A 15,590-nucleotide genomic window follows, 5' to 3' on the forward strand; every position below is an offset into this window, starting at 1 on the left:
TTTGAATTGCCATTAAAAATAATTACTTTTTGGTTTTTTAAATGAGCTATTCTGGTTAATTTGGGAGTCTTCTTAAATTTTAACAGTGCCTCTAACTGTTAAATAATTCCCTCCTCTGCCCAGCTCCTGTTACTCATTTTCAAAGAATCATGGTCAAGCCCCTCAACCCGGCACTAATGACATTGTGACAGTCTGCTGAACTAAACAAAGCAGTCTGTGTTACTGTGTCACTGCTATTACACTGTGGTCCTTTTAATTACATTTACATCATATTAATCACCATTTCCTACTCCCATCAAACTCTACTGTACTAGAGAGACTGTGCCACTCAGGCATCACAGTCAATCACATGGATGGACACACAGGCGTGTTTTAAAGCATTGTGGAATGTAGTACAGAGCTTGATTAAAATGCTTGAGCTAGCCATCACTTTACTCCCCCAGATACACACACACAGATACACACACACACACACACACAAACACACACACACAAACTTTATTGCTGGCTACTTCTTAGTGAATACCCTTGTCTTGGCCTCCAGCTATAGGAGAATACGCCATGGTTATTAAGGTGAGGAGAGAATCTAAATAGAACAAAACGGAGCTGTCATTTACCCAGACATGAGGTGTTAGGCTAGGCAAGGTTACTATTTTTAGCATATAAATCACCACTCTGATTCCTCTTGGCCTTTCACTAAGCTGCTGAGTGCTGAGAGGGAGGGCAGGTTGCCACCACAACTCACAGGGGGTTTTCCTTGCCGTGTGTTATCTGTTAACACATCTGTCTGCTGGCAGAGGTAGAAATAACAACTGACATTTTTAATCGGCCAGGGCCCAAATTGTCTTTTTTACTGACTTTTTGTAAATAAATGCCATCTATTACAGCAGTGTTGTAGTAGTATCATAGTACCATGTAAAGTTTTCCTAACAAAGCCGGCAGAAAAATGATGTGTCATTAAATAACTATACTGTTTTAACCCATCATGCAGACTTTTTTGGTTGGTTGCTGCGATCAGTTTCAGCTTTTTTGAACCAAAGCATCTATACAATTTTTTGGGTAGTTGAGGTCCTCTGTTCATTTAAAAGAGCAACCTCTGTGTGAGTTGTAGTGATAAATCAACAAAAAACCAATGCATCTCACGTGGAATGCCTCAGGAGTCTACCCTGGGTCCACATCTACTAAATCTATAAGCTACCCCTCGGTGAGTTCATGAAGATACAGGAGTATGTTTTGCACCAGAAAACTTTTCTAGAACACAAACTCACACACACACACACACACTCACAAGTGATGGAGACACAAGTACTAATTCAATCCAACTATTTTATTAATGGTCACAGGACTATATCCTTGCACACACTGGGAAATATGTTCACAGTCTAAATGTCCAATCATTTCCAAATGAAGCCCCTGTCCTTTGTGTCAAGTTAAGTGAAATCCATGTCAAGCCTCAAGTAGCCACAATAAAATTATGACTTGAGCCAGGATGGATCCTTACCTTTGCATAGCTGTGTTAGCAAAAATAACTTTCAGCTAACTATTGATTAGCAATTATTTGCCCTACATCCCTGAATGTCAAGAGGCTTCTTGCAGCTGAATCAGGTCTGAATTGTTTAAATGTTTAAACTGTTCCAAAACCAAAAAGATAATTGCTGTAAAACTCCTGGAATCTTGTGTTTGAACTTTGGTAGATGTGGCCTTAACTAACATGTGATAAAAAAAAAATATATATCCTAGGTGCTGATGACGACAGCCAGTATGTGGCCCCTACCTCTTAATAACAGCATCCTACTTTCCTGCTGTGGCAATCTGGCCTTCACGAACCCCCCTGCTGCAAATCCGACCCAAATCTTTTGAGCCAGTACAGACTCACATTTACTAACACATAAAATGCAAGAATGCACAGGCAGTAAGGGAAATATTTAAAGTATGTTCCTAATATTTGAAATGCTGTGTTCAAAATTCATAAAGAGGGGAAAAATGATGTACAATTGCCAAAGGCTCTGATAAAACACAATCCAAGAAGACAAAAATTACTGTAACTGTTTCATGAGCCTGTTTCATCTTAATGGACCTTAAGAGAAAAGCACAGAACGCGATAGACTGAGCAGCACGGAGACCTCACAGCCCTTTGAACAAACTGTCGTGCTTAACTTTACACAGCTGGAGAAAAGTGAGCTCCCAGATAATACAGCACTTTCACACATGGGCACTGCAGACACTGACTCATTAGCATAGCAACTCGCACATGCTGAGAGTGACATCCTCGCGGTCAGGAGAGGACAAGGGGGTCTGTGAAGGCTGCAACATCAGCTGGAAGATGACTGCACTGTTTACTACCTCCTAGGCCAACTTTTTCTCAAGCACAGGAACAAGTTGAGAAATAAAGAAGAAAAAAAAAACAAGGGGTAAAACTAAAAAAAAACAAGACCTGTTGGTTCATTCGGTCATGTTGCGAACGCCAAAAAGCCAGAATAAATTGGCTTATCAGACGAAAGCCATCTGTCAGGTGTTTAATAATTAAAAGAACTTCACAAGATGTGTTCCAAAAAGGTTTTCTGATAACCAAAGTCTTGGCAGAGTCTTTTTTCACTGTAATGATCCAGCTGACAGAGCAGAGTTGAACAGAGTTGAACAGAGTTGTGGTTTGGATTACAGAAACTCAACAGAAGTTCGCTTTTGTCTGTGCAATCAATGTTATGACTGCAGCTTTGAGAGCGTGTGTGTGTGTGTGTGTGTGTGTGTGTGTGTGTGTGTGTGTGTGTGTGTGTTATGGACTGGAGGAATAAATACTTTGGCTTCTTTAGCATTTAAAAAAAAAAAAAAAAACAGAAGCCCAGGAATTCAGCAAACATATTGTAGAGTCTGGTGTGAAAAGAATGTGTGGACAGAGAGGGAGAGAAAGAGAAAAGAAGAAAAGCATTCTCATATTTATATTTAATGTAGATCCAGATCAAGTTATCCTCCAGTAATCTGACATCCTAATCTTACAAATAAAAATGGTAATGGTATGTAAAGCAAAGCCAGGCTCAGGTCTGACCGAAGGAGAATGTTTGACTCAAGAAATACTTACTCTGTAGATAACAGGGGCTTATGGTCAGAATCTATTGCTTCAAATGCTGTGACGTTATTTCTCACTGCCAGTTTTTTAAAGATATAATGGCATCAAGCACTTAAAGTGAATCAATAATTAACAATCAGCTTAATGACATTGATTAGTTAGTGAGTCAGTTCTCTTTTAAATCATGCTGTCGACATGGAATGAATAGAGTCAAGGCCTGAATCTTAGCCAGATAATAATAGACGTGATCAGGTACTTTTTTGTTAAACTAAAACCGACTTATACAGTAATTAGTTGGATCACAAATCAAGCAATCATCACGGTGGTATGAGGTCAGTGTCAGGTTGATAATTTATCCTTTCCCACTGGTTAACACTGTACTGAAGTATGAAACTTAATTGTCTCAAACATTTTCAGTCACTACCCAGCGTCTGCGCTGCTCAAGTGAGTTGCCAAAAGTTTTGCAAACACTGCAAGGTCACCACTTTCCAGTGAATATTTATTTTTCTTTGCCTGACGCACCGCAAGATAACCTGTAGTTATTAAAGTCCACAGAACTGTATCTCCATCTCTTGAGATACAGGAGGAGATGGAGAGAGGCAGGCTGACCTATCTGTAAATCATTCTATTTCTGGGGTTGAGCTCCAGACCTACTGCTGGTTCAGCTTCAGGCCTCCCTCTCACAAGCGAGGTCAAGTTTAGACTTTAGACCCTCTCAGGCTTCTATTTCAAGTGTTTTTGTGTGCGCTGACATGAGCAACAGTTATAGCATGTCTGCCTGTTTGACAGGATCTTACATAAACCATGCCTTTACCTTTACGCCACCACCGATAGTATTAGATTTCTGTGAACACAGCGATGTTATCAGTCAGACTCCACCTTCATTCATTATAACAGAGTGATACTTTGGTAAATAAAACTAATAATCAGGACTTCAAAATAGTTAAGTCCGTGTAAATGTATTTTTATAGTGTACTGAAGTTATCTGAACTCAGTGGCTGCCTAAGAAGTTCAATGTAAAAACATATGGTATATGCTTTGGGAAAAGGTAGTAAAAAATGATTGGGTGTTAATGGGCTAAAACAAGCAAAACCACTGGGTGCTTTAAGACTCAATACTGATATCATAGAGGGATGGATATGGATGTTTTGTTGTGTGCTGGCAGGCACTGGTGAGGACAGACTCCCGTCCTGCAACATCTGTGATACCAAGTTGATTCAGGGTCAAGAGCAGTTCCAACTCTCCCATGCACTAGTCATTAGTAATACTTTGCGTGGTTGGAAGCGAGACAGGCTACCAGATACTTGCTGTAAACAAACCTCGCAGGGACTGATAGAATGTGCTTGTGTGTGTATATTGCATAATTTTCTTTGTGTGCTTTTATTGTGTGTGTGTGTGTGTGTGGAGTGTGTGTGTGTGTGTGTGTGTGTGTGTGTGTGTGTGTGTGTGTGTGTGTGTGTGTGTGTGTGTGTGTGTGTGTGTGTGTGTGTGTGCATGTGCGTGTGCTTGATGGGGGGATTGTGCAGGGTCAAGAAGGCAGGAATTCTGATTAGCTTTGGTTCCCATCATGCTAAACAAACAGGGACACAACCACTGAGCATTGAGAAGCCCAATGCATCTCGGGTGCCTCAGCTATTAATCTGTGACGCAGAGATTTCTTGATTAAGTGTTATACTTCACTTGCATATCATGACCACTTTTCATCAATCTGCTTATGGCGGGTTAGTGATTTCTTGACTCACAATAAGACAGTCCCCAGTGGGTGTGAAGTTGCTGCAGTTTTAAAATCACAGGTGTCCAGGGCAATGTCAGCTGCAATGCAAGAGTTCTTGTCTGTCAGGAAAACATCAGTGGAGGTGGAACAATGCTGCTGGTTGTTCAAATTACAGTATAACTGTCAGACAAGACATTGTGTCTCACTCTCCGTCCAGCCTCTTCTGAACTGCACAGTGTGCAGAAATCAAACTCAAATGGAAACGAGATCCACAGAGCTGAGAGCTGAGGTTGCAATGCTGACATCTCCCAAATGTCCATGTGAAATGGCAGCTCCAGGAAGATTTCCTTTGATTCAGAGGGGTCAGAAACCGGCAAATAATCCTGCCACAGACACGCTGTCCAAATGTTAGAGTCCAAATACATTCCCATTCAGCCAACAGCTTCATATCTTTTCACTATTCATTTATGCACAGTACATACACTATAGGGCTACCTTTGCCATGTAGTTTAACAGTAGAAAATATGGACTGGAAACGCAATTCATTTCAGGCACTGAAAACTTGCCCTATCTGCACATTAACCCTTTCATCTCTCTGCCATTTGGCAAAGAGTGAGGTACAGTATCTCTTTGGCTTGCTTCTTGCCACGTAAGTTAGATGACAGACAGAGGATGCAGATGCAGAGGAAACTCGCAGTAAAATTTAGTAAAGGCTATGGAGGTTTGCACTGCATCAACACTGATGTATGTAATACTTCTCCACTGGGGAACATTTCCCCAGGAAGTGATTCAGCAGTTCCCACCGCGCCCACCCATCTTCTATCCTCCACCACTACCAAACACACAGACACACAGACACACAGACACACACACACACACACACACACACACACACTTGAGAGCATGGGAGCACTTACACCCTTCTGTATGGTCTCCCCCCTAGCAAAGCCTTCATCAAACCTCCTTTTAGACAGGCACGTCACAGACCATTAGCAACAGAGACTAGAGATCTGTTAGTGTTCATTAGGATCCCGGAGCATATAAATACCATCAGCAGGCAACCCAGGGGACTCTCTACCATCACATCACCCATCAGTCAGCACTGATAATCACCAGAAACAATGACATACTGTATTTTTGATGAAAAGTGTAAAAAACATTATCTCTTTTTTTTCTTTTTTTTTTTAAAGGCTCTGTGTTTCTTGTAACTTACAACTGTAATGTATACAGTTTATTTCACATATAATTGTATCAGTTAAAGAGGAGAATCTAAAAGAAAGATCCAGTTTTGGGTTACTATAACCCATACAGAAATGTAAAATATGACATATATGTCACCTATAAGGGGAAACATTATTATCCCATATATACATCCTACATACACTATATATATAATACACTGTTGCCCATAAAGTTGGAATAATTTTGTTTTCAGACACAATCCTCTGTTTATTCTTATTTAAATGCATGTCCCAATTACCCAGGTGAAATGAAATAAATCACAGTCACAATCATTTCATGGAAAGAGGTAAACAATATCTTATTCCTACTTTATGAGCAACAGTGTATATGAAGACATAAGTGTATAACACATATGAAATACCTAGAGTGAAATTTGGCTATTTACATAAGCATACATACATAAACATACATTTTTGTATGGGCTAGACACATACATTATGTCAATAGATGACATTGTTCCAATTTCTAATACGTGTTATATATAATTTCTACATACAAGTTCCTATTTAATATGTACATATATTTGCATATGGAAAATCATTCCACTAAAATATCCAAAACCTGTTCAAATAAATGATTATCATTAATCTGAAGATTTAATTGTTGCCACAATTTCTAGTCCAGTGACAGCCTTACTGGGTAAATTAGTATCATCATCATAATGCTCTGGATACTAACGTGAAAATTAAGATATTGGAAAAAGGGAACTTACTCTGAGAGATTTTAGTGACTGCAATGATATTACAACAGATTGTAAGGTTTTTTTTTATAACAATACAATACAACAAAATGCTTTGTTAATATTCCTGTTTTCCTTAGTATTTCATAAACAACATGTTCATAACAAAGGGAAGCAGTGTTGCTGCTCTCATATCCCTCTTTCTGCTCAGAATCATTTATTGTAGACCAGAGACCAGATGTCTAAACCTCATATTACTTGAGTGTGTAGCAGTGTTAACATGCCCACATGGTACAATCACAGTATTTGAATGTGACTCTCATTAAGTAAACCTACTGTAACTGAATTAAACTGCCAACTTGAATGGTGTCTTAGCAGCAGTATGAAGATAAAGGCACTGTTGTGCAGGTAACATAATCAGTACTCGATCGTTGTTTTTCCGGTGTCTAGGAAAGCTTTTCTGAATAAAGACTATTTTTCAGCGACACACACACACACACACACACATACACACACACACACAGTTCTGGAGAACCATTAAGATCCACAGTCCGACTCTGTAAACACTTCCCAGACAGAATAATAATCTCTCATGTTCTTATTTTTTATTTTTGTGTGTCACAGAGCATGGGAACTCAAAACAGTGTCTATTCTCATCTTCATGTGGTCAGATGTGCTCTCAGTGAGTTTTAATTTAAACTGCAATTCAGTTTAAATAGCAATCTGTAGTGTTAGGGCTTGTGTCATAATATCTACACATATCATCAAGTTTGGCTATAAAGTTGGTTTTGAGCACGCCTCTGTAAGACCCACGCATTTGTTTATATTAGACTGTGTCTCATGAGGAGACTTAATTCCTTCAGGGTCTAAGATGAGAAAGTTCATGAACCTCTGCCTCGTCAGATATGGAGTCCACTGCAAGGCATAAGCAACAAACGTCCAACTGTGATGCATGGTCAACAGTCTGAGGGAATCTACATCACAAACACTCATTAACATTTATAACCAACAGCGTGTTTGTCCCAGCATAGGAGAACAAGCCCATTCTCGAAAGATGATTTCTCATAAATTAGTCAACTCTGTCATGTCTTTTTGACTAAAAACACTGACAGTTATCATTGCCTGAAGTATTTTTATTAATAAAAGAAGAAACCCTGAGCAAAAACAACATCATCCTGCAGCAGATCTCCTCCCAGTGCATTTATCAGTTGGAGGCTTTTCCAAACAGGAGAAGGGTGCCGCAGTGCATTATAGCAAACAGACCTTAAAATCAAATCCTGAAATGGACTTGGTATTTTATGCCGTGCTTCATCTTGTCCCGTCTTCTTTATTATCTAGAAAAGATATCTCCTTTCCATTTCCTTCTCCTCCTACTTCTCCTCAATCCCAACCTCTGCCCTTCTTGTTTGTTCTCCAGTCCATCAGTAGACCATAAAAACAGTAATGGCTCACATCTTTTACCTTTTTTTCTTTTTCTTGATTTATCATCTAATGTGCTCTCTGTGTAACTGGTGTTAATACAGAGTTAAGCTGACAAACCCGAAGCAACATTTCCAAACACATCACATGGGGGGTGCGGGGGGGTGGCTCATCTTAGACAATGAATTCAGCTTGGTGAAAGAGGCCAAGCTGCATTAGACACACTACATTAGCAGAACACATTCTCTTATTCCCTGTGCAAGGACATGAGTAGCTGTTACGGGTCTCCTCTCGTGTGCCCGTTCTGCAGCTACCAGCCACAGACATAATCCTATCTGGCACTTATCGCGGTGTGATTTTATGTGAATGTCTTGTGTGCTTTTAGCCATGTTTGAGTCTACAATGATCTCATTTAGTTAAAACAGTGTAGTGTGACAGGGCCCTGCAGGATATGTCAGCACTCACACCAAAATAAAATCAGTCCACTAAGCACAAATATGCAGCATCAAGTTTCTTTGGGTCCATGTTTCCCTGGAAGTATGGGTTTGCACCTAGGCTTGCATTGGGGGCGTGGGCTAAAAGCATGCGCTGGGATTCGGCTCAGTAAGGGGTGGGAGGCTGACTTATGTGGACACTGGCACAGAGGCGATTACATCACACTGTCATAACTGGCTATATTTGCATTCAGTCAAACGTTGAATATTACTACACAGTAAAAGAGGTCATACAGAGAGCACTGCTAGGTCTTTGGGTATATTCCTTTACAAACATTTATTTTTTTCATTTCAGCAGCAGGTTTCACCCTCCTGATGTGTGTTCTGTATAGGCACTGTTTTATTTTGGGGGTCCAGGCACTAAAAAGCTTTTCTTTCTTCCTCTTAAAAACATGAGGCAAGATTTATTCCCCTGTTCTTCACTGGCTTTAAGTCTGAAAGCTTTCTAGAAAGAAAAGGGAAGCCTTCGAAAAGATTTCTTTAAGAAGTTTAAACATTCCTTCAAACTACAACAGAAGTATAAACGCACATCTGCAATATGGTTCAATAGCGAAATGAAGCAGCTTGCCATTGGCCACTTAACTGTATTGTTAACTGACAATACAAAAAGTCACGTGGTGACTGATACTGGCAAACTGATGTTAGCGGATGACGCCACATCAGCACAAGCAGAATCCTCTTGCTGGGAACTCTATCACTCACAAAAGGTGTTCCAGTGAATTTGCTCCTGGATTCACTTCTTTGCACCACTCCCCGGCTGAACGGTGAAATGGTGAACACCATGACGAGGTGTTTTTAGACAACTTGCAGGCCAGAACAGGCCTGTTCAAATGAGATGGACAGCACCATCGCTAGAAGGAAATGGACTAAAAATACAGGCGAAAGGATCCAGCGCCAGTGACAACCGAAGATGCCTGTGGCGCTGATGATGTAATTTAGCTCCACTCCAGTTTAATCCTGTTTTCAATTCCCAAGCAGAGTCCCTGTAATGAGACGGTGTGTGTCCCAAGCCTTGTCCACAGAACACCTATTTTTCCCAGACCTGCTGGAGTCTGCCCAAACCATCTCCTCCTCTGTGATTTGCCCTTTTAAATATTAGATCACTCCTGCCTACAGCATTACTCATTAATATTACAAATTAGATTTTTCTCAGATTAACTGAGGTCCTGATTATACTTTACGATTTCCTTCCCTTTAACTGATTTGAGGCTGTGTCTCTGATACCATTTTGCTGGTGGATATTGTGGAGTACCTGCGTATTGTATGCGGTATAGCCATTCAAAATGTGTGTCTGTTTGAGCTCTGCCATGCTGCCATGTCACCCTCAGGTCAGCTCCGTCTGTTTCCAAGCAGAGGATGCAAAAAGGGCGCTTAGCTGCTGCTTAACTCTGTTACTCTGCAACAGCTATCCATGCACTGAGCAGCCTCAAGGGGATAGGGGTGACTGTCTGAGTGTGTGTGTGTACGTTTGTCTGTATGCGTGTATGTGTGTATGTGTGTGTGTGTGTGTGTGTGTGTGTGTGGGTGTGGGTGTGTGTGTGTGTGTGTGTGTGTCCGTAAGCAGAGGGGAAATCAGTGCAAAAAGACTTGCCGATTTGCCCCGGGTCATATGTGGTGCACTCGTTAAGTGGACATCAATGATGCGGCAGCCACACGCTCCTACAAACACGAGCACATCAGACCTCTCAGTTTCATCTGCTGAGCCCCTGTAGTGAAACGGGAAGCTCTTGCATTATTGATGGGCTCGTCCTGTAAAGCATTGAACTCACTCACGCTGCTGGTAACATTATACCTGGCAGTCGAACAAAAACATTTTGTCAAATTAAGTGGTTTAATCAGACTAACTGATGGAATGTGATTACAAGTGATACTATTACAGATTGCTACAAATGATCCCCTTGAGGCCAAATTTACTAAACTAGCATAGCTTCACATGTAATTCCATTAACACAGTAATTAAGTAATTGTTCTAAAAGTCTAAAGAAACCAAAAAAAAAAACAGTATTTAATCTCAAGACTTTTTTATAACAAAATTCCAGCATTTCCTTCAGTTTAAATGCATACTTCACTACATTGTGTTATTCTTTTTGCCTTGAAAATGAATTGTTGTGTTACTCCAGAAAAGCTTTTCACATGCTCCCAATAATTCACAAGACACAGCATATAACTAGTTGTATTAGCTGCATGCACTCATTTTACCTGTACCTTTTTTTTTTTTTTTTTTTTTACAGGTTCACATGACAATTTCAATGAGAAGCAGTATTTTCGTATTTTGAGCAGCAAGCCTGTGACCCGACAGACATCCGCTTCAATCGCTATGAAACTGGTGGAGGAATCAAGCGTTGGCTCTCTCAACAAAGACGGCACCCACAGCCTAAATCTATCATGTGCGAGTAATGTGCATATCTGCAGCCTATCCTGCCCTTGAAACAACACCCCGAGGCTGTAGCTCTGAGGACAGAATGTACATGGTAAAACCAAGACCAAGACAGGAACTGAAAAGATCTAGTGACTCTTGTTGGCATCTTTGTGCACACTTTGTTTCCTCCAGTAGGGGAGTTATAAAACACAGACATGAGTCATAAAATGCAGGTAGCCTAGATACTGCAGATCTTCAGGATATTTGCTGGCCATGGGAGTTATTGCCTTCCTGAATTGCACGCCCGGGAGGCAGCATGCCATGTAATAAGTGTGGTTGCCCCTGGCAACAGTACTGCCAAGTACTGTTGAAATGTATATTAAAAGGAAGCTTCAAATATTTTGAAATGGGAGGAGATAACATACTCATGCATTTTTAAAGGACAGAGATTTGATTGGTGGTTGGCGGCCATGTGGTCACAGGAGTTGTTGAATTATAGAGTCATAAAACCCAGCAGAGCGTCTGCGTGAACAAAGGCCGGGGAATAATTGAACCCTCTTTTGCTCCAAGTCAAGTCTGCTCAAATTGAATTGGATTTCTACACATTAGTTCTTCTTAAGCATAAGAGTATCAGATAAGAATACAGGATATAACACATCATCAATATATCCAAGTGTGGAAGTAGCAAGTAGCATTAAAGGTCTGCTTGACTACAGCAACATTGAAAGAACATAACCTCAATTGGAATAAAAGTGGAACTAAATTGTTTTTAAATGATATACCTTTCTAAAGTATTACACATGAATGAATGCAGAGATTCTGGTAAATTAATTAACAACGGTGTTTTCATACATTTTGTGCAAAACAAAATTAGGAGACTGGGATCACTGCAGCACGCAGATGTCAAAGGTCATTAAAAGTCAACTGTCTGGTTAATGATAAACCTGATGTTCCTTCACTACTCTGAGCCCCAGAATCCCCCCTGCTCAGACTATTTTCTGCTGTTACGGCTTCCGTGTCATCCGTGGCGTGCTCTATTTAAAGAGTCTGGGTTGATGATCTTGAATGACACACTGACATATCTCCAGTTACATAGGCCAGGCTGTGCTGCTATAATGCCGAGAGGCTATGCATGCCCAGCAGGCAAGTAGGCATTTAAATGGAGTTTCACACTTATCAAGCAGGCAAGAAGCAGCTGATGGCACATAGTTGGTACTAGCAGCCAATAAAGAGGCGAATGGGAGACCTCAGTGACCGTGTCACACAGGAGCTGATATTTATCAAGCATCTAAAACGATTTTGATGGTCCAATTAAAGAAAACCTTTCTAATACATTTAAATTTTGTAACAGAAAACTACATTATGGCTAAATCCCTTTTTTAAGGTCAATGTGCTGATTAAATTATCCTGCAGAAAACACTGCTCAGTAAATTTGGACTACTGTTAAGAAAAAAAAAAAAAAAATTCAACCTGCAATCTTGCAGGAAACCAGCTGCTCACTCAGTGTAGCACCTCTTGGCCTGGCCAAGACGGATGTAGGTGTGTTAGTTTTGGCCACCAACCCAACATTTCCCATCTGTCTCTGGGCCAGATAAGGTCATTGCTAATGGCACAGTAATCTGCCAATCGGCTTTTGTCTGAACTCAGTCCTGATGAATTAGAATTATTATTTAGAGTTATACCATAAACTCCATGACCCTGTCAGGGATGAAAGTCACTGTCAGTGTGTTGTGAAGTCACTATCACGGTTTGGAGGAAAAACGACTGACTTGGATAGCAGGACGTTTTATTACAGGAAGAGAACAATCTAAAGTTCATCTTGGGGATGGGGACAGAGACTCACTGGGTGGAATATTTAAATTATTTTTCCTAAAGCTGGCGGCCAGTGACTCAACTGGAACACTGACAGTGAATGAATGGAATTAACCACCTGCTGCTGCTGCTGCTGCTGCTGCTGCTGTGGTTCAATCACATATCAAGAGTTTAACATGTGAATGGTCTTCTTTCTTCTACCCAAGTAAAAGATTATAGAACTCTTCTTTTGAGATTATTGAAACGGAGACACAAAGCTGGCATTATTATTCTCAGTTATATTTTTTTCTTTTTTTATGAGTAAATTTGCTGGAATCAATATTATATATCTTGTCAGATGTCTGATTTTATTATTTCAAACCGATATTGTTCAAGCTGAAATTGCAGCAGTATGGTGTTTGTCAGTGGAAGAGCAAGACTCAGTGTTCCTCTGCCACAGACCACTACATCATAACACAGCAAGAATACATGGCAGCTCTACAGCTGTGAAAAAGGAGCATGTCTGTGCTGTGTGTCCACTTCGGTCTAATGAGAGGAAAAGGCACCTTCTCACTGACAAACACGTGAGAGGTGACTGGTTACTTACGTCTGTGTCGGGCCCCTTATCTGCCCCTGGGCAGCTGAACGTGACAAATTCATGGCACCTCTTGTGGACCACAAAACAGCAAACTGCAGGGAGAAAAGAGGAGAGGAGGGTAGAAAGAGAGCGAAAGAGAGAGAGAGAGAGAGAGAGAGAGATTCAGAGAGAACGAAATACACAGACAGATGGAGAACAAAAAGGAGAAAAAGAGTGACATGGTTAAAATACAGTGTATCATTGCTGATTGATATGTAGACAGACAGCAGAAAGAGACAGAAATCTGATAACACTGAGAGGGATTGGAGAAAAAAAAAAAATGACTGATGTCTGGGCCAGGCTCCTCATCATGTGTCCAGATGGCCAGTCCTGCCTGCAGGCTGACTGCTCTTACTGCACAGTACACTGCCACCTCCTCACTGACATGACAGGAGCTAAGGCAGACACCGCACACACACAGAGACGCGCTCACGCTTTTCTATCCACATGCAACCTGCTGTATGCAGACAGACAGATCCGCAAAAACAATTACCGAGCAAGTATCCACATAGAACACATCCAGGCCTATACACCCGTGAATACTACTGCGGTCTAAGTGCCAGGTCACTGAGTGCACTCTCGTCTCCAGCCAAGCAAGCATCCGACTCATAGTGGAGGAAGGCGCCTGTTACTGGCTCTCATGAACCAGGCTGACACCAGAACGAGACAGGGTGAGGAGGGCTAATTGTGTGAGCTGGACGGCATAATTAACAAAAAACGGTAAATTCTCCCTGTTCTGTCCTCACTTGTTCAGGCAGACTTGTTCATCATAGATGTGTCTAGGTAAGTGGTTTTTTTTTTTCTCTCTGCTCCTCTTGAGAGACAAAGCATCCCTCCCTCTCTTCCTAGGACTAAATGTTTTCAAGGCCGACACTTGCGGCATGAGATGAGAGCATCTGAATTGGTGGTTTTCAACAGTCTTCACTTAGCACTGAGTAACCCCGTGCAGACTCCATTAGTGGTTTGTGTTGCATCGATGATGGTGATGGTGATGCATTTTCAGAGACCACGCTTGATTTTCAGTTTTACTACTTTCACTACTGCAAAGTGATGTGCACAGCGTCTCTCACTCTTGCACACAGCATCCACCTACAGATCACCTCTCGTCATTCCGCTGCATCCCTCTCAAAACAGCTCCACCCAAAACACAAATAGGTGAGTGATCAAGATGAGCTGTGATGAGGGCCACCATGGCTGAACGGGGAACAAAAAGCCTCTCACAGACTTCCTCAACAGAAAATCCAGGGAAACGTAAGTCGCATAAACGCCCCACCGACAGAGGTGTCATCAAAAATCAAACACGATTCGAGAATGTTTGTCACCGTTGAACTTATTGCCTCACTACGTCAAACGACTGGATTGTTCATGCATTATGTATTCCTACCAGTTAAATACTCGTTTCTGTGTCCTCATTCAGTCGAAAAGTCTAGATTATGATTCAGACATGCAACACAAACCGAGTAATGACAGTGCCGCTCTTAAGATTATGGTTATTATTTTTGACTTCTGAACACTGTTGTTTTGGCGTGAGTCAAACCCGGTACATCCATCCACCATCTGCCCTGTCACAGAGCTGCCTCCCCTAAAATCATGAATAAAGACAGCTATTTATGAATGTAACACCCCATTAGCATAGCACATGTGTAGTACCTGTATATTTTGCATATAAAACTTTATTCAATTCCACTGAAATGTGGCTCATAAATCATCTTTATATGACACTTTACTGTGCATAAGTCATAACTCACATGGAATTGTTTCTGTCTCCTCAAAATGTGCACTATCACAAACGTATCTGCCATATATTAAATTCTGCTCGCATGCAAGAAGGTTTATGCAAATTTTTTAGTGCGTATTATAAACTTAGCAAATGGGCAATAGGTAAAAACGACAAGGCGAATGATGCTGAAGCACCGCCTGTTAATTTACTTCTTTCTGTTTTCAACCTTCGGTGCCATATTTTCCTCTGGCACCTGACCAGCAGCACCGTTTGTATCGCTGGGGTCAGACACAAACAGTAGCAGCAGTTTAGCACGTTTGTTTAGAGTAAGAAAGGAATAGTTGGTATTCTGCATAGTCACTCACTCTCATATCATTTTTGATGAAGCACACAGCATACAAAAATAATATTAGCTGTAAGAAACATCAGTGTTCAGCAGGGAAATGGCAACGTCAAGCCCTTCTGGGAACA

The 15,590-nt window shown here is 41.0% G+C and overlaps 1 protein-coding gene across 3 annotated transcripts in view; it reads right to left on the reverse strand.

Moving 5' to 3' along the window:
• The window catches only part of prkcaa (protein kinase C, alpha, a), a 141,699-nt gene that overhangs the window by 76,172 nt on the left and 49,937 nt on the right, over positions 1–15,590 (reverse strand). For all 3 annotated transcript variants that reach the window (XM_056372075.1, XM_056372076.1, XM_056372077.1), the window contains exon 3: positions 13,370–13,452. In XM_056372075.1, coding sequence (XP_056228050.1) covers positions 13,370–13,452 — 83 coding nt within the window. The remainder of the gene's footprint in view (positions 1–13,369; positions 13,453–15,590) is intronic.

This window comes from Seriola aureovittata, chromosome 3 (genome assembly GCF_021018895.1).
Source record: "Seriola aureovittata isolate HTS-2021-v1 ecotype China chromosome 3, ASM2101889v1, whole genome shotgun sequence".
NCBI lineage: Eukaryota > Metazoa > Chordata > Actinopteri > Carangiformes > Carangidae > Seriola > Seriola aureovittata.